This window comes from Larus michahellis, chromosome 1 (assembly GCF_964199755.1).
Source record: "Larus michahellis chromosome 1, bLarMic1.1, whole genome shotgun sequence".
Lineage (NCBI taxonomy): Eukaryota > Metazoa > Chordata > Aves > Charadriiformes > Laridae > Larus > Larus michahellis.
Genome location: NC_133896.1, coordinates 122,583,764 through 122,602,146, shown reverse-complemented (window position 1 = coordinate 122,602,146; position 18,383 = coordinate 122,583,764). Strand labels below are relative to the sequence as shown.

The 18,383-nt window shown below is 39.4% G+C and overlaps 1 protein-coding gene across 2 annotated transcripts in view; it reads right to left on the bottom strand.

Moving 5' to 3' along the window:
- DOP1B (DOP1 leucine zipper like protein B) overlaps nt 1-18,383 on the bottom strand; it is a 51,203-nt gene that overhangs the window by 2,419 nt on the left and 30,401 nt on the right. For both annotated transcript variants that reach the window (XM_074601788.1, XM_074601798.1), the window contains exons 17-36: nt 17,325-17,425; nt 16,454-16,644; nt 13,056-14,670; nt 12,315-12,426; nt 11,504-11,692; nt 10,718-10,843; nt 9,976-10,110; nt 9,244-9,299; nt 8,317-8,421; nt 8,164-8,230; nt 7,647-7,788; nt 7,166-7,248; nt 6,824-6,933; nt 4,049-4,195; nt 3,563-3,624; nt 2,747-2,875; nt 2,175-2,311; nt 1,775-1,830; nt 1,127-1,276; nt 520-649 (exon numbers count right to left, since the gene is read on the bottom strand). In XM_074601788.1, coding sequence (XP_074457889.1) covers nt 520-649; nt 1,127-1,276; nt 1,775-1,830; nt 2,175-2,311; nt 2,747-2,875; nt 3,563-3,624; nt 4,049-4,195; nt 6,824-6,933; nt 7,166-7,248; nt 7,647-7,788; nt 8,164-8,230; nt 8,317-8,421; nt 9,244-9,299; nt 9,976-10,110; nt 10,718-10,843; nt 11,504-11,692; nt 12,315-12,426; nt 13,056-14,670; nt 16,454-16,644; nt 17,325-17,425 — 3,843 coding nt within the window. The remainder of the gene's footprint in view (nt 1-519; nt 650-1,126; nt 1,277-1,774; nt 1,831-2,174; nt 2,312-2,746; nt 2,876-3,562; nt 3,625-4,048; nt 4,196-6,823; nt 6,934-7,165; nt 7,249-7,646; nt 7,789-8,163; nt 8,231-8,316; nt 8,422-9,243; nt 9,300-9,975; nt 10,111-10,717; nt 10,844-11,503; nt 11,693-12,314; nt 12,427-13,055; nt 14,671-16,453; nt 16,645-17,324; nt 17,426-18,383) is intronic.

Here is an 18,383-nt window from a genome sequence, read left to right as displayed (position 1 = left end):
TCTATGTTCTATGTTCGGATTCGAGGTTCCGTTAAATGAGAGTCTCACAAGTTCAGGACACAGCAAGTTTGGAGTAGCCTTCAGAATCAGGTATCAAACAACAACAGAATACAGAGATATCTCTGAGAAATACTAATACCCCTATTTCCTTTTCTGGAAGAATTAATATTAAACCTTAACAGTAATTTAAAATGCTATTATGGTAAACTTTTTTTTTGGACAAAGTACAGCATGCTCTTTTTTATAAATACCAGTCCTGTCTGAGACAAATTGTTTTAACTGGGTGGCTGTGGGCAGATTTAAGGGAACAACAGGAAAACTGCCTACTGTTCCCTCACTCAAAAGCAATCTGACATCTTCAAGTTATATATATGAAAGCAGGCAGATCATTTTTAAAAGTCTCATGAGTCTTATTAGAATATCTAAAAACCTCTTGCCTAACTGGAAATCTTGTCACTTATTTAGAAAAGTTAATGGGTTTAAAAAAGAAAAGATTCAAGTGAAATATTCTTTCTTTACCCCATATTTCTTCTTCAGCAGATCCATGATTCTTACAATATGTGGTCTGCATTCCTGGTGATTTTCTACCAGATGAGAGGTCACAGTAGATGACTCTGTGTCCACCTCTGGGACAAATGCCCATTTGTACCTGAAACAAATGGAATACTTGACAAGACGACAGGCAGAAGAAATCCTTGTTTGCATCATACATAGCTTAGTAGAGCACTGGTTTACAGAAAGAGCTGTCATAACTCTAATTTTATGCCATTACGAGAGCCAAACTGAATGAAAAAGGACGTTACTGTCATGTCAGTATTTAAATGCAACTGGCTTAAAATTTCCCAAGTGTGTGCAAAGGGAAAACAAAGAACAGTCTCCGTCTTTCTCTTCTCCCAATTTTTCCAAGTTAGAGAACCTTCTAATGAGGATGGTGAAATCCTCCTACACTGACAAGACCAAATTGTTTTTCCAAATACCTCGAATTACATTTGTCTGAGTATCAACATCTGTAGTTGTAAAAAGAACAGATGGTAAAATTAAGTCTAGAAGAAAACAGATCTGGAATTACTTTAAAGGATAAGAATGGTAACAACATGAAGAACAGGTATGTCGTTAGAGAACTTACATTTGAAACAACTGCATCCTGTCAGGTGGAAATGAAAGTGCTGTGTCCAAAAACTTACAAGCTGATAAGTACAAGCACAGCTCATTCTGCTGTATGTCAGATCCACTGCCATCGCCTGAGACTTTCTGTTTGCTTATTTTGCTGTTGCTCCTGTGTTAGTTACAATTAAGAAATGTACCATTAAAACATAAATCCACTAGATGTTTTTCCTTCAGCAAGAGAAATGTACACATTTACACAAATGAGCACTTCCGCCTGTGTGCAACAACAATTATTTTTATTCTGTATGAGCACTATGATTAATATAAAAGGCTGCTAGGAGAAAAAGTAAACTATTCAGAAAAAATGTCAATGTTAAAATATTCAAATGCTGACTTAGCATCTCTTCTATTTTTGTATGCAACTAATAAGTGGTACTTACGTTTTTTGAACATATCACTATTTTAGCTGCTGAAAAAAATTTCCTAAGCTATGAAAACTAAACTAGTACCAGAAATACACAAGTGCAAGAACAAAAAATAGTGTTGTCTCCACCTTACCCCAGAAAATTAATTAATTAATTAATTAATTAAATATTTGTAGGTACAGAACAAGCGCAATTGTTACCAGCTTTCACAAGTTCTCTATCAGACAAATGGTAATTCTTACTTTGATGGTTCATCTTCCTCAGTTAAATCTTCTTCCAGCTGTAGAAATGTCTGAATCTTTAAAGAAAAAAAATATTTATGGGGATGCTGAAACGTTCATACAACTCAATCACAAAAAAGATATGCTTCATATAGTATAAGGAACCACAGACTCGTTGTTTACTCTTCTGATTTGCAACAAATTGACAAATCATGCAAGAGATTACATTAGCAACAACAACAAAATTAATCAAAAAGATATTTCCTAATGGCAATGTTAATTCTTTTCCCAAATTATCAGGCTAATGTAAAGGTATGAAAACTTTTCCTTTTTCAAACAGCAGGTATATTTGGGAGGAAGAAGAAGGTGAAATGGGAGAAGACACACATGAGTTAGTTTCAAATTACTCTTTATTCCTTACCAATTCAGTTACCATAATTGGCCACAACGAGGTTAGATGCTGAGGAGAAATCCTTAACAAAAGAACCCTGAAGAAGAGAAACATCTGTGCAGCCACTATAGAAGTCTGCCCAACACGGAGGTTCTCAGTCAGTCGTTCTGAAATAAAAATTTGGCAAAACAAAATTTGTGCTTTATCATCAGTTTTGGGTTGAGTTCTTTGCACTCTATTAAACAAAATTGTGATTCAGAAAAATCCTGAAGAGATGGTGGTTTTATACGGCACAAAATTTTGTCAAAACTGACATTTAAGGAGAAGAACAACGGCCCGAGTGTGTCTGGAAGATTACCACAAAATAATCATGTTTCAAGTTATACTTCCACACCAAAGGCTTTGGAACCCAGATTCCTGTCTCCCTCTTAATGAGATTATTTAATCTGGTAGAATTCAGAGTTTCACAGCATCACAAATTTTGTTAAAAACTTTTAAAAAATGGAAGCATGTGTTGGAAAATAGGTAACATTCCTTTCTTACACAATTTATGTACGTGTTACAGTCAAAAACCAAAAGGCAGATGAAATTACAAATCTTACCTTGTATTAAGGGAAGATAGAGATGATACTGATCAATCTCTCCGCTAAAGACAGCAAAAGCTTGCCTCTTTAACAACATTGCTTTTTGCTCAAAACTTGGGTACAGTTTTAAGGCGCTGCTCTGCATATCTATAAGAGAAATAAGAATTATCTACTATATAAAGACTTCTTGTGTTTTGGGCTGAAAATAATGCCTATGTCCTGAAATCTTTTAATAAGAAAAACTCTCTTTGGGTCTACTGATTGGTGAATTAGTCTCGCATTGTAAACCTTCAACTATTCCTTTAGAAGATCCAATAAAGAGACTAAAGCTGCTTTTTTTTTTTTTTCCCTGACGCTGTAGGCAAATTTAAGGGTCCTATCCCCCCTCTCCCCCAGAACTTATTCTTCTACACTCTGCTCAAGGCTGAATTACCAGTCAAAGCATATTACTCAAAGGTTTGCTGTACTGGTGTACCACACTCCTACAGCTTGATGCCAGTATATAGACACCTGCAAAGTTAGCCGAAATCTCCTTGCTTTCCAACTGAAAACAGCTGCAAAAGGTCACACTTCAGCAACTTAAAAGTTATGGCAAAATGTGAATGTGGGAGTCCAACGTTAGCCCTTCTAGAACAAAAATACCTATGATGTGTTTTAGACATGACCAAAATACAGAATTAACACAGCTTTTAGCTAGTAATATAGTCAATTATGGAGATGGAGCATTGCCCACATTTTATTGATACGTCAGTATATTAAAAGCGCACCCAATAGCTCAAATGCAAATAAATTTCAAATTAATCTAGAAATAAGATATCAGTAGCTGATACTTACTCATCAAATCTTTAAACATAGTTTTCTCATGTGTTAGAAGATGATCAATAATGGATCTCCAACTGAATAAGATACAGAAGGAATTAGATAACCAGAGAAAGCTTTGGTATAAGTTAACCTCAGAAAAGATTTTGGTCAAATGTTTCATACAAGGGAACATCTTCCAAACGGTATTCAATATGCAGACTCTTTATCTGGTTTAACACATACTGCATTCTAGGTCCTCCAGCTCTACTCTATGCAGTTCCCTATTCACTAAGGGGAGTATCAGCATATGACAAGTTTACTCTTATGCACTATAATGAAAGCTTAAGTGCTTATAATGCATTTAGTAGAATTAGTGGTTGACACCCATATTTAACATTATTACATTCTATAAGAAAGTACTAAGCAGAATTTTCTTTCCAATATTAGCCATTCTCCTTTAAAGCCTTTCTTTGCAAATTGAGAACAGAATCTCAGGAGTGCTACAATGTCATGTCTTACTGAGTGCATGAAGTGTCCATCTGGAAAAAAGCTGGATCCATATACAACTCGAGAACTTCTTTTTTCCAGGCTCGCTTGGTATAGGCGTATCCACTCAATGAGCTGAGCAACTGAGCACCAGCACGAAAACTAGGGATGTTGTAGGCACTGGCGGAAAAGAACAATAATGATAAATATATATATCTATATTTTAAAGTTAACTTTATACAACTGACAAATAAACTCTGTTGTTCCCCAGAACTTCTAAGCAAACTCTCTCAGTAATAGGCTATGTCTACATTAGCTCATAACTCAGAGCAGCAGGAGATCAGTAGACCAAAGCAGTTTGTGCAGAAGCTCCTCACATTTCCAGTGTACCTCGTTTGGGGAGATATTTTCAGATTAGACGTATCACAGCACAGTACTGCCTGTCTCCACTACAGGTGTGGTTCAAAACTTCTCCAAAAAAAGTTTTCAGTAAGATTTGCACCCTTGTCAGCAGACCCCTTTAGAAGGTACCAGAGTAGGCTTCATCTGTCACCCAGATAACACTCACGTGGCAATTCTCACATCATCATCACCTGTACAAAAACCTCACACACAAGCCTTTTTCTCCTTCTGCTGCCCTATGCACCATCCCACTCCAAATTTGGACACCATGCTCTTAGGGAAGGAGTGCTAGGCTCAAGATGAAGGGACCTTGCATGAACTAACGCTTATCCTCTGGCACCTCACTTTCACTGAGGACACAGATGCCAAACAGCATCCTGCTACGAATCCTTGCTATGGTAACTGCTTTGCCCATGGCTGAACAAAGGTTTTAAGTTGGGGAGGTAGTGCTCAGACTGACAGGAACATGACTTTTGGTTAAGAAGGGATGCTGTCAAGGTCTTCTGTTGTGAGCTGGCACCACACCTTCACAGAAGGCTTCAACAGCCCCTGTGTTTTCAAGGTGCATGTGAGGGGAGGCTACTGCCTTTTTGTGGTGCCCTGCAACCAAACTCCTGCCAATCGCAGGAGGACAGTGGCGTGAAGACAGTCTTGGAGGTTACAGTCCAACTGATGAGCAGCATGTATGAGTGACATGAAAATCACACAGCCCATCTATGGGCTTGATGGGGGCTCCACATTCTTAACCAGTGACCAATTTGTTATGGTTATGGCTACACAGATCACAGGACCACTGGCCTTGCCAGGCTGACACTGGAGAACCATCAAGGGACATCTCTAGGCATCTCAGCCACTTCATCAGGACTCTGATGCCCATGGCTTTTGAACCATTAGTCTCAGACCAAAGAGCATTGTAGTATCTTATTTGCAAGAAAAAAAAGCTGTATTACAGAAGTCGTCATTCATTCCCTGCACCAATTCACAAGGACATCCTGACAGCAGTGGTGTCCATGCCAATTTTAACTGTGCCATTTCCACACAAGGGGCAGTGATGGAACAAGTGCTTGGCTTGCAGCCACTTGGTCACAGCAGGCCAAACACGGCAGCATGATGCCAGTATACCCAGGAACAGTTTCAGTGGTGGCTGTATGCAGGGTTTTCCATACCTGCTGCAAATGGTGAGAGCACTGGATGCACGTGCACAATGGTATATGCCCTGGTCAACAAGAGTGACCTACACTCCATAAATCAAGAATCTGACTGACTTGGTTAGGAGTGAAGTAGGCAGAAAACATTGTAATAAACATAACGGAAAATGGTCAAATATAATGAATAGAAAAGAATATCTTCTTAAAATTTCTCTGCATCATTTTTAATCCATGCCCCTTGAGAGAGAGCATGGAAATGTCTTCAAACCCTACTGCACCCTGAGGCTTGCTGGCTTTAATGCTCACTTCCCAGTGACATTCAACCCATCATCCCTTATAGGCATGCCTGGTTATATCTTCCCTGACCCTCTATATGCTTTTTTTCTCTTCGCTGTATACTGGCTAGTAGTTTTGACTGTGACGTAACTAACAGTCAAGACAATCCCCAGTCTCCCCCCGTCACCCGTGAGCTGTGGCTGATGCTCTCTCACACCTCAGTATAGACTGATCAGTTCAGAAAAAAAAAGTAGCCAAAAGGTGGCAGCCAGGAGGAGGGGAAGCTTGATACCCGCTACAGCAGGACTAGCTGCAACTCAGTTAAATGGAGCTGGCCGTGAGCAGGGAAGAGAAGGGGAGGGATGCTTCCTCCCACATGGCAGAGAGCTGCTAGAAAAAGAAGGGTTTGCTTTCTAAGAGATCTGTGAATAGCACTGGGAGAGAGGCAGGGAGAGATGAATGAGGAAGGCTGAGGAACCAGGACCAACTGATAAAGCCTTGGAAAATGGAAAGGAAACCCCCACAGCAAGGAAATGTTCTCCTCTCCCTCCTCCTGTCCCTGTATGAAAAGGTTTGTACTGTTCAGCTGACAGAGGATATTATCCATCTCTCCCACACCTATGCATTTGGCCAAAAAACTAGGCAGAGTATAGGGAGATATTGCACTCTTCCTACTTCATGATGGGTCCTGTGACTTGCCCAGTGCTCTGCTGCCCCATCCCACAGCTTCTCTCCATTAGAAAGGGGAGCCTTAAGTAAAGGCCCAAAACCCAGATGGGAGGAACACCTACAGCTAAATAGCAACAGTTGTCACAAAGCTCAAACAACAGTGGTTTTCAGTTCCTTGGGCAAATATAGCTCATGCCTGTTTCTATTTGAATAAGGTGAGAGGACAACCAGAAGAAGCAAAAGCCTTACAATGTGGTAAAAAAAATAATAAATCAGACTTAACAAAAATCACATGTGCAGAGAGAGAAGTCACCTGTGGTTACGTAGATAAGGAAATACATAATAAAGCAAACGTGAAATCAATGGCACAGCTTTCTCCTTCTCATCGCTCCGGTACACCATGTCCAAAAGAGACGCAAGAACCTTAAAAATGAAAAGAATGTCTCTTTAAACCTCTAGTTGGGGTATTTCTGACAAAAGGGGAAAGCATGCCACATTTCAGGCTAGAGTGTGTGTGCAGATGGGATGCCTCAATAAAGATTTAAGCTCCCATTTAATCTACCAGGAAAATCTACTGTATTTCTCTGCTCAATAATATCAATAAACAACCACCCCACAGATGAGAGCAGCAACTACAAAATTGGTTCCTACTTACTTCTGCAAGGAGAGAAAGGGCTTGGACACTGTATATTGAAGGAGCAGAGGCAGAAACCATTGAAGATGGTGCCATTGATGTATCTAAAAGAGGCAAAATGATTTGGTTTTCCCTTCAGACATGTTTAATTTTGCCATTTCCTAATTTTCTTCCCGAACAGAGCTGTTACTTGCATATAGGTATTACAGTGAAATGCTTCTGGGCATGTTGCCACAATGACATACCTCATGCCGCATGCTGTTCTGTCCCATGTATTGCATGCACCTGCGGTCAGTTTTCCTCTGTATTATACACAATCTGCAGATATTTACTAAACCCGCTTAGGCTGACATTGTTATTGGAGGATAATGCATTTTTTTTGGTTTTACTTTTGGCTGTATTACTCCTGTCTCATGCAAACTACACAGTCAAACACCCCGTACTCTTCACTGACTTAAGCAGAAGAGAGAAAGCAGCAGAATGTCAGACAAAACCACCTTACCGTTCACATCTTCAATGTTGAAGTCATCCGGTAAAATCTGAGGCTGAGCTTTCACTTCTAAGTTCCGGCTCAGCCAGCTAGTCTGTTCCAGAGAAGAACCAGCAACAGTCCCTACAGCGTCCAAGATTTTTTGCGTCACCTCCTATAACATAACCAGATAATGTGGCATCAGATGAAAGCTATCATCACTTGGCCAATCCATCAAATTCCTTTTGTGTGGAACGTGTTAAATAAAATAAAATTACCCAGGGAAAACAGCTTTGGAAAATCCACAGATACCACCGCGATTTCATGCATCTTTGACAAAATTTTGTTAGAGACGTTCTGCGCATCATGTCTCCCATATTTGAGTCTCCCATATTTACCAGGCCTAAGCCAAAACATGTGGATGCACATTCACACATTCTAAAAGCACAGGTGAATTCAGATACAAAGCACAGATCAGGCCATCTCCACTTTTACTTAGATGTACAGTGCCAGATTTGTGAACTAAAAGGTATACACATATACATTGTACCTGCAAGTCTTTTTGGTCTTTTTTGTTTTCTAGAGTAGGTGTCCTAGTCACAAAGTCATTCAGAATACTGTGGGAAAATCAATTCACTCTGAGTTAGTAATTGGACAGGTCTACTCAATACATCTATAAACCTTCTTCACTCTTATGCAGTACCTGAGAAGAAGAAAGTGTCCAGGAGGAGCCAAATTCAACTGCACCGACTCTTTCAGAAGTCCTAATAAAGACTGGAAGTTCTCCTGCAAGGCTGAGACAGGCAGTCTGCCAAAAAAACAATACCACAACACACCCGAGTCTGAAGTTAGAGTTAATGAAAAAACAAAGAACAACATATGTGGGTAACTTGGTGGCCTAAAAGCTTCCATCAAGAAAGGTCCTTTAAATCCTGCCCCTTCCTAACTAATCTAACAACATGGTATAAATACCCGTCAGCACAGGCAACGTTCATACAGCAGTAAATGCTAGCAGCACGTGCAGTATGCCAACCAGGACTGTAGGAGGACTGGGTCTTCAGGGGGAAGAAAAGGAATAAAGTTTAGCTAACCACTCCACTGCATGCCAGCTTACTTTATCTCCATAGCTTATAGCATACAGTATATTCTACAGTCTGATATATCCCAAGGCTTCCATATAAGAAAAGCCAAGCGTGTGAAGAAGAGTTTTGATCAAAGGAGTATTTCCAATCAACTGCCTGACCCGCAATGTGTCCAGCACAGACTGCAGCCATAGCAGTTTTATTGAATTTAGAAGTTCTGTATCTGGCAATGCAGAACAAGTAAGGAGAAAGATTATAAGAAATTATACGAGTGTCTTGCTAATAAGGTGCCTGAAGTATGCTGCTCTATTAGTATGAAACGAGGCTTTCAGACTGGCATTATAAACAGATCAATGGAACATAATGTCATTGCCCAGTTATTTTGTGTCTATCTGTTACTTAACAATGAAGTGGCAATAACCATTTCCTGCATAAAGGTGTTCTGTGACATTGTGACACTAAGATCAAAGTAAAGCAGAAATACTGATGCTGGCTGTTATCTTAACTAGAGTCAAACAGAAAATTCTCTTTTATAATGACTGAATTACCTTTGAATGAAAGCATAACTGAACTGCAGAACTGGAATATCTGCAAGAGAAGATTTCTGAAAAATAAAAGCAAAATTCCAATTATTTGCCATCAGAAAAAAAAAGAAGGTCCAAACCCTTGAATACTTATGTTCAACAGTTAACACATCCTTCTTAGAAGCCACTTGTATTCCAACAGGTGAGCAATTATGATAAAACTTCTATACAGCAGCATGAGGCAATTCAGAGCTTTAATAGAGCACCTTAGTTCAGAAGCAGTCACATTACTTTGGAATATCGGCTACAGCTTATTCACAGCTGAAGGAGCTCCTACAATGGCATGCATAGTAGTAAAACTGATTTCCTTGAAAACCAACTGGAAGGCAGCAGACTCAATGTGAAGTATTTCTAACTGTTCAGATAAAGGTAGAAAGACAGAAATGCATCACTGAGTTGTATATCTGCAGCAGCTTTACGCAAATTGTCAGCATCTTTGGTACTGGAGGATTCCACACCTTTTCATTACCAGCAACTTCTCTAGCAAAATGTTCTGAAGAACCTACTTACATTGATGGATCAAAACACAGAAACCCACATTCTGGAAAATATAACTTATTCAGGAGCAAAAGAGAATCACACATCTAAAAGACCCAAACAAAAGAATCAAAATTCCCTTCTAAAAATATTTAGAAGACACATTGGAAAAAATCCAGAAGAGAATATATTAAGAAAAAGAATTATCCTCATGGTTACCTCTTCACCCTTGATTTGTGACGGTTTCTTGACTACCTCTTTGACTAGATGTAATATAGTGTCAATTTTCAATGTGTTAAGTGCACATACTAAGTCCACAAGAATAAGCTGAGATGCAGTAGCCACGGGAAGAATCTGACAAAACAAAAGACACATTCCTCAGATCACTGTAGCAGGCAAAACATGAAGTTGAAAAAACAGGTTTTTGTGTGATTACTCAAATATCAATACTTAGACAAAATGTAAATTAGACAAGTTAAATCACGCATGCAACAATTTGCCATATACAGATCTCCCAACAACTCCATGAAAACAACTTCATTATGCTCAAATGAAAGCAGAAAAGAAAGAGGTGTTCTACTCAGAATAAATGCATAGTTCCAGAGGATACTACAACCCTAAACTTTCTCTGGAAATGGAGCTCATTCAAGGTCTTTAAAATATAATTAGCAAGTTGCAGTCCTAAGATTACAATCCAGTATTGAATTAAAAAAATGGCTACTACTATCAGACTGCGACACTGTCCTTTTTATTTGGTTACTTATTTCGGTTTAATTGTAGTCCTGATGCTTTGTGGAATTATGTATAAATAAGAGCGTTTCAGATTTTTCAGTGGCTTGCCATTGTCACATGTGAAAAACCCCAAAGAATCTATAAACAAGTCTAGAGTTTAGAACTGATCATATAAATGTAACATTTGCCTTTACACTGGAAAACTAAGGGTGCCTTTCTTTAATTTCACCTTGATTTTACTTTGATTACGATGAGGTTTCTTGCCATTCCATACTGCTGCAATTGCTGCCATCAGCTGGATTCCAAGTTGTGCTGTCAATGGATTCATGAAGTCCAGTATTTTAGTTCTTAACGTCTATAGAGCAGAAAAAAATAACTGTCAATGCTAAACTTTGCAAGGGAAAGGCTATCTAATAGTCTGTAAAACATTCTTCCTTTTCTCAAGATGTTCGGACAATACACAACAATAAAAGAATCTTTTTATATACTTGGCAGTCAGACTTGTTTTGGTAATTTATTTATGAGTTAGTATATCCTTCTTACAGATGGAAGGCACATTTGTTGGAAAACAGATTGCAAAACAGAAAAAAATAACTTCTTGTGTTATGTTCTCTCTTCTTCTACAGATATTTTTCACTACTATGATTTACCAGTATCCACAGAAGGGAAAAGTCTAGTATTTTCATTCCTTCAGGTACATGTTCTACTGCTTGTGTAAGGTGCAGACAATTCAGAGGTGGCTAGCTCTACAGCAGCTATTAACAGAAGCTCACAGAAAAAGCACAACATTAAACAGATTAGGTAAGGGTGCAGATGGGAAAAAAATCAGGGAAAAATCTACTTTTGTAGGTAGGTACTGTGCAAGTCTGTAGCTCCTGAGAGTTCTTCAAAAATTCTTTGTGGCCCAGTATCACTCTGGGAATGGCAAAACTATTCCTATGAACTCTATGTAAAATGGTGAGGGAAGGGGATCATAAGGATGATGAGATAAATAGCAGTTAAAAAGAACTCCTACTTTGGTTGCTTTAAAGTAGACTGAAGAAGAGCCTTTAGTTGTTCCAAAGAAGTCAGTTGGTCTTTTTTGAGAGTCTTCCCTCTTTATAACACTCCAAAGAAGGGACATGGTATTAATAATACGAGGCAATTCTTCCAAAATGGCATTCCTAGCGTTTCTTAGGTTTGCAGGTTCAGCTAAACACGATGACTAAAAAAACCAAAAATATGAATATTAAAATACATTCTATCATGCACCCGAGTGACTACTCTTATTCTATAATTAGGAAAATTGTAGTCAACTTTTGTAATGACAACTTTGAAAATAATTCAACAATTTTATTTCTGAAATATACTGCTGCTATTAGAGTCTATGGAACTTGCTGCTCACCATTTTGGCACAGACAGAATTGATTTGTCTAAGAAATTATTATTAGTTATTATTAATATCCTCTTCTGACAAATGTTATAGGAATAAAAATTATAGAGAACACATTGGTATGTTATCAACTCAAAAGAAAATAAAAGATTTTGTTAATGACAGAGCAACTGTAGACAAGCTACACAGGACTAATATTTGTGTGACCAAGATCATCATGAACATCTGCTTAAAACTGACTTTCTGTCTTCAAACAAAAAAAATAAATTTAGTCCCCCTTCCTTACACTTTTACTTTGTTCGCTTCTTTTGGCAAGCTATGAGACTTCTTTAAGGTTATCTTCTTGTACAAGCGCTGCTTTACTACTTATATTCATCTCTGAATGAAAAAGCGATGCATACTTTGACAAACTGGTGCCAAGGCATCAAGCAAATGGTAAGCATTATGCACTTACCTTTCTAGCTTGATTAGGGTGATCCAGAAGGCAGAAGTGACCAATGGTTGTTAGACCTTCCAAAAGGGTTAGTGGGTAATCAGGCGTAACATTTTCTCTTTTACAAGTTAAGCTTTGGAGGGGGGAAAAAAAATAATAATGATTAACGGGCCAAGTGGATTTCCTCGATTAAAAATTCCAGTAGAAATCTGATTCTATACAATAGTTAAATAATGGAATGACAAGACAGCAATATCAAAACAAAGGATTCACAAGCTATGCTTGGACAACCCTGTTTCCTTGTCTAGATCTTTTAAAATACTATTCCCCACCTGACTATAAATATTCAGTGTTCAATTATTTTTCCCTACTCCTTTCACTTACTGCCTCTTCTGAACAATATCACTGTATTTTTCTTCTCCAGGGTGTCTCTCCTTAATTAGTCCTCCAAAATCCTCCATCTTGTCAAAACTGGGAACTTCTTTTTTACTTGGTGGCAGGCAGAGGGGGACAGGAAATATCATAGCTGCTGGTCATTCTTGCTGCTGGTCCCCTGTCCTCTCTTCCTCCAAACACAGTGACCCCTGCTGCAACAATACTGCCTCCACCTCACCTGGGCTCAAGGGACAGATGCCTGCAAGTGCAGCAGGGTTTGAGGATCAAACTCTGGGAGCCACAATGCTAAACCAGTAAGTTACCATGCGCTACCCTGTAGTAAGGGGAATTTTTCAGCATAACAAATCCCACACTGCAGACTCTTACCTTGCAGATGTTTTTGCAGATGTCTTCACAGCTTCATTTTCATACTGCTTGACAAGCTCATCCAGGTTTTTACATATCTGTACAATAAATGGTGCCACAGTCCAGCCTAAGGACTTCCCAAAATAGGGCAGGGAACATGTGACTAAGCCTACCCAAGTGGGATGCATCCCATAGCCATACTCCGGTTGCAAACCTCTAACCACAGCAGAGACGAACAATCCCTGTGAAGTTATTGGGTGCGGATAGACATATTGCATTGCACCAATAGCCTGCTGGAAATTAAGAGCCTGCTGCCATTCCTTAGAGAGGTCTGGCTGATTCTCCTGCTCCTCACGAGTCTGTCCAAGATGGTGCTCCAAGACAATCAATACCTGCAAAAGCTTCAGCAACTCAATCTGGAGGGGGTGTTCGCTCCATATTTGATCATGCCCAAAATTGATTAGGCTCTCTTCAAAGAGTTCTGCTTCAGGAACATTATTAACTCCATCTGCCATAAGCAGTTCATACCGTTTCTGACTTGTATACATAGATGCAGACAAAGAAAGGAGAACAAACTCCTGAATTTTGCATCTTCCTAGCAAATTGTGTATGAACTCTACATTCTTACTCTCCGCTGCCTTTGCCATGGTAGCTAGCTGGGTCATCATTCTGATCAGGACTTCCACGCTTTTTACTTGAACATCTCTGTTGCCAAGCACATCTCTGTGTGTGACCTTCAAGTAGCATGGATAATATGAGCGCAGAAAACTGAGACAGAGGTAAGTGAGCAATTCTATTAGAAGAGAATGGGGACACATAGTCGGGGACTGAGTCTGAAGCTTGCCATAAAAACTTTGCCCTACAAGAGCTTCCTGATGGCGAGCTAAAAGATTGTAAATAAGATTCAGATGTGCTGTGGAGCTGGTATCCATGCTTGTACTAGCTACAGCTTCAATAAATTCTTTAGGGTTTGTTTTAAGCACTGCCTCCAGAACAGAAAAAGCATACAATACCCTCTTAGAATCATAAGGCTGCAAATACAGCAGCATGTGTTTGAACAGAGCCTCAATCATCTCCTGTTTTTCCTTCTGTTGCTTGAGCAACCTAGAATGGGTAATTTCCTGGAGCTCCAAGTCCACCTCTTCATCACTTGACAGAGACTCTGATGCTTGAGTCCTCTCAGAGTCAGCACGCACAAGGTTTAGTGCTGCACTGGATTTAGAGCTTTCAGGAAGGAATGTGTTGAGCAAACTCATATGGTTTGTGGTCTCTTTGCCATCAGTTGCAGCACTGTCATTGTCCTCATTGCTCACTTCTTGCAGCTCCAGAGAAGGAGAAAAAGAGGATGTATTTTCACTGTCATGGCCTGTGCTGGTGTCTGCTGATTCTGTGTGCTCACTGTTATATTGGTCACCATCTGCTTCATGTGAAGTTACTGGATTACAAGAGCCATCGTTTTCAGACTGTTCAGTTTTTAACTCCAGCTTCTCTGGATCTTTTTCCACTTCTGCCCAAATTGCTTCTCTGTCCACAGTAGTAAACTGGCTCAGTGGAAGGTTCTCCTCGGAATCGCTCTCAGAGATGCCAGACTCTTTCAAAGAGGCCTTTTTCTTGCAAAGCCAGTCACGTATATCTTCTGAAAAAAAAATGGGTTGTTTTTTTTTTTCAGCAGGAGTGTATAATAGTCTATTTCATACATATAATCATAGAATAGTTTGGGTTGGAAGGGACCTTTAAAGGTCATCTAGTCCACACAACATGCTTTGTATTGAATAAATCGTTGTAAGAAAAAAAGGTTAAAAAGCTACTCTGCTGTAGTCTAGTATTAATTGTAATGAGTGGAGCTAAAAAAACCCCTGGATTAAGGCAAGAATTATTTTTTTCTTAAAGTGGTAAAGCAGTCCTAACCTACTGTTAAGTGCAAGAGAATAGGATAAAACATAAAGCACATGCTGCTTCTCTTATGCTATGATTCTCTAGACATGAATTTTTTTTTTAATGCTTCCTGAGCATAAAATGTTTGGTGAGATCAGGAGCGAAATGAGAACGATAACAACAGAAGCTTTTTTTTTTTTGTAAAGAGCTAATGTTTTCCTTGGTTACATGCTGTGGAACAAGGAAGGAATATATTAGCTCTGTGTTTGTATAGCATCTAATAAACAGGTCCCTTCGGATGCTATGAATGTCTGCCATCTATCTATTTGCCAACCAAGACAGAAAAGCAATTATGCAAGCAGACAGCTAGATTAACAATAATGAGACAGACAGGTGACACGGAAGTTTCTTTACACAAAACTACCGGACACTCCTCCACTGTCTTCCTGCTCTGCTCCAGGAAACAACCTTAGCTACTTGGGCCAAATGGTGCAGAGTGTCTCACATCCGTACCACTCCCAGCAATCCCAAACCTGAACAGAGTGCCAGCCTTTGCAGGACTCTGCACTTGGAACAAACCCAGGCTCCACACCTGTCTCAGCCTTCCTCAGTTGCTCCCCACAGGTCTTTGTCACGCTTGTCTGTTCCACATTTGACACACAGATCATGTGTGGTTCACAATGGTTCTCATTACGGGTCTTAAAATGGACATCGTCCAGCTGTCAAATTCAGCCTGTCAAGGTAAAGGCGCCCTGCCACATTCCTAAATGTGGGTGTCTGGAGGTGATCTTCAATTCCAAACATCTCTCTGCTTCTACGTCCTAGTTCTAGGATACCACAAGACATTTGCCACAAGGGCTTAGCTCTCTTCTTGAATCAAGATAGATCTTCTTTGGACAAAGACATTTTAATTTTCATAAGTTAGCAGAATTAGGTGGGGTTTTTTGTGCGGTGTGCCCTAAACAGCAAGATGTTCCTCACAACCTGTCTGATTATTTTAACGTGATGCTGAGGGAATCATTAACAAAAATCATTCTGCATAAAAAAACCTGGTACGAAGGCATGTGCTGTGCTGGGGCAAGATTGGGTTGAGAGAGTAAGATTTGCCTGTCCATCCTGCCTGCTGGAACAGTTCCTGGACTGACACAGTCACCAAACTGCTCCTGGATTTCATTTGGTTGCAGACCTAGTTTTGCTCGGGAAGGGATCCTGTAATCAGTGAACACACATGCAGTGTGGATCATCTGAGAATGGCAATGAGAAGTGAGGGACAAGATCCCAGAGCAAAGCGGGGAGCAATCCAAACCAACAGTGTAGGTGCAGCCACCATAATAGAAATGATCATTAGGCCTTCAACTAGCATGACTTACTCCTGAACTGTGTTTTAGGCATCAGTAGAGGTACCTGGATGAGGAGGAATCTATGGAACTGATGCAAGACAACTCAGGGTAACAGGATGCCATTGCATTTCGGAGACTACCTTCAGGAGGTGTTCAGGAGTATGCAATGCTATGTTAGCACTTACAGTCCAAGAACAGTTTTACCTGCTGAATTTTTCTGTTTGATGTAGTGGATGGACGTGCGCTGTGTCTTTGGATGAAGCAGCAGCAGCAGGACTGGTTCAAGAATCCGTGCAACATCATTAAGTGAAAGAGCACGGATCAGCCAGCCCTGTGCTGCAGCACCAATTGCGCCATCTGAACAATTGAGACTGTCCAGTACCACAAACAGAGACCTGAGTGGAGAAATCAGAACGAAGAAGTACAATTGAAATCCCTAAAAAAGTTAATGCAAACAACAAAATAGTGGCAGGGAACAGACATAGCGCATGTTCAAGTGAGCACCAGCCAATAGCTCATGTCTGCTAACAATAGCTTGATCATGCACATTTTCCTGAGTCGAGGTCAAGTACGCATGCATTTGTAGAAGGAAGGCCATACATATACTCACACTCTAGAAGAGCAGCATATTTTAAAGTTCTTTCACATATTTATTTAGAAAGACTCTTAATGCCTTTGTCTCATTTTATACAAAGGTTATGGTCTCATAAATAGGAAGTAAAACTAAAATAAGGTTTTTTTTTTTGCACAAGTAGCTGGTTCTATTTTCGTTGGGAAAAAATCTAACCCACTCCAAGATAAAAAATGTCTGTTAATGCAGAAACTTGTCTGCAAGCTACTCTTCACATACAAAGCTCTTTTTATTTTTACAGAAACTTCCTTCACACAAGAAAGTGCACCATGCACAGAGAGTGCTTTAAAAGGTAACAGTGCAAGGAAGCTGAAGATCTTCCTTTTACTCATTTTTTGTTCGCACTACAGAGAGCTTTTTCCCATCTCAGAAAAAAGAACAGAACAAAGCATGATACAGTTAAATATACAAATGCAAATCCAAGCCAGTGGAAATGGAAAATACCTATCAAAGGACCGATTGTGAGAAGTCACTCTGCTGCCTTGGATCTCTCTGGTCAGATGCCACATGACAGAGAATCTGAACAGTGCTTCCAGCCTTGTCCCCTTTGCAAGGAAACAAGACAGATACATATTTTTTGCAGTATTTATCTCTGAGTAAAGTTTTCATGATTTTTAAACCTCTAGCAGAACAACAGCTATTGTGTAGATGACTGCTAATCCTTCTCAGGTAGTTTGAGAGCACTTTTCTATTTTGCAATAGATTAAACCAAAGTGCCGTATATCCATGAATGCACAACCAAAACTTAACAGCCACAGTGTTTGTAGGAGCGAAAAAGGATGTGCCAATACACCAAAAATGTATTTCAGGATTCTTGTGTATAAACATTTTAGTCTTGATTTGGTGTTAGGCAGGTTTAAAAGTCGGATGACAAACTGGAAGACATTGGTACATTAGGTAGCATTCGCTACTGGTAATTTTGTTTGAAAGCTTTAAAAAGATTTCTAAACTTTTAAGTTTCAAAACTGCAAGAACAAAGATATGAAAACAATACCGAAGACTGAAGGTGGCTGTTTTAAGTTTTATTGTGCAAGGTACTTCTCACAAATATACTGTAAGTTATTAAAGAACTCTTCTGTCATTAAACTAAGTAAGTAAAATAATTAATAACCGGCTCACTTAAAATACAGCTTACTTATTATGAGTAGGTGTCCACTAAGGTGGACACAGGGTCAACATTATGTTGACATACGCTTACAAGGTAATAAAGTCTTTTGTTGGAATATGAAGTTTACAAAATCAACACAAAATAAAATGATTTTAGAGTTATTGGTGGAGCTGGGTCAGTTTGGAAATACTGACAAAAACTGTATGATTTTAGATACTATGTGATTTGGGCCAAAATTAAAAAAACTCCAGCACTGACTGATAGAGCTTCTATCCAGGGATTAAGTTTAGCAGTACTCCCATGATGAACAAATCCCAGGGAACTGTAAAGGCGTGGAGAGAGTCTGTCAGACTCTTGGAAGACAGAGGGACCATGGGAGTGAAGATGTGGGGTGG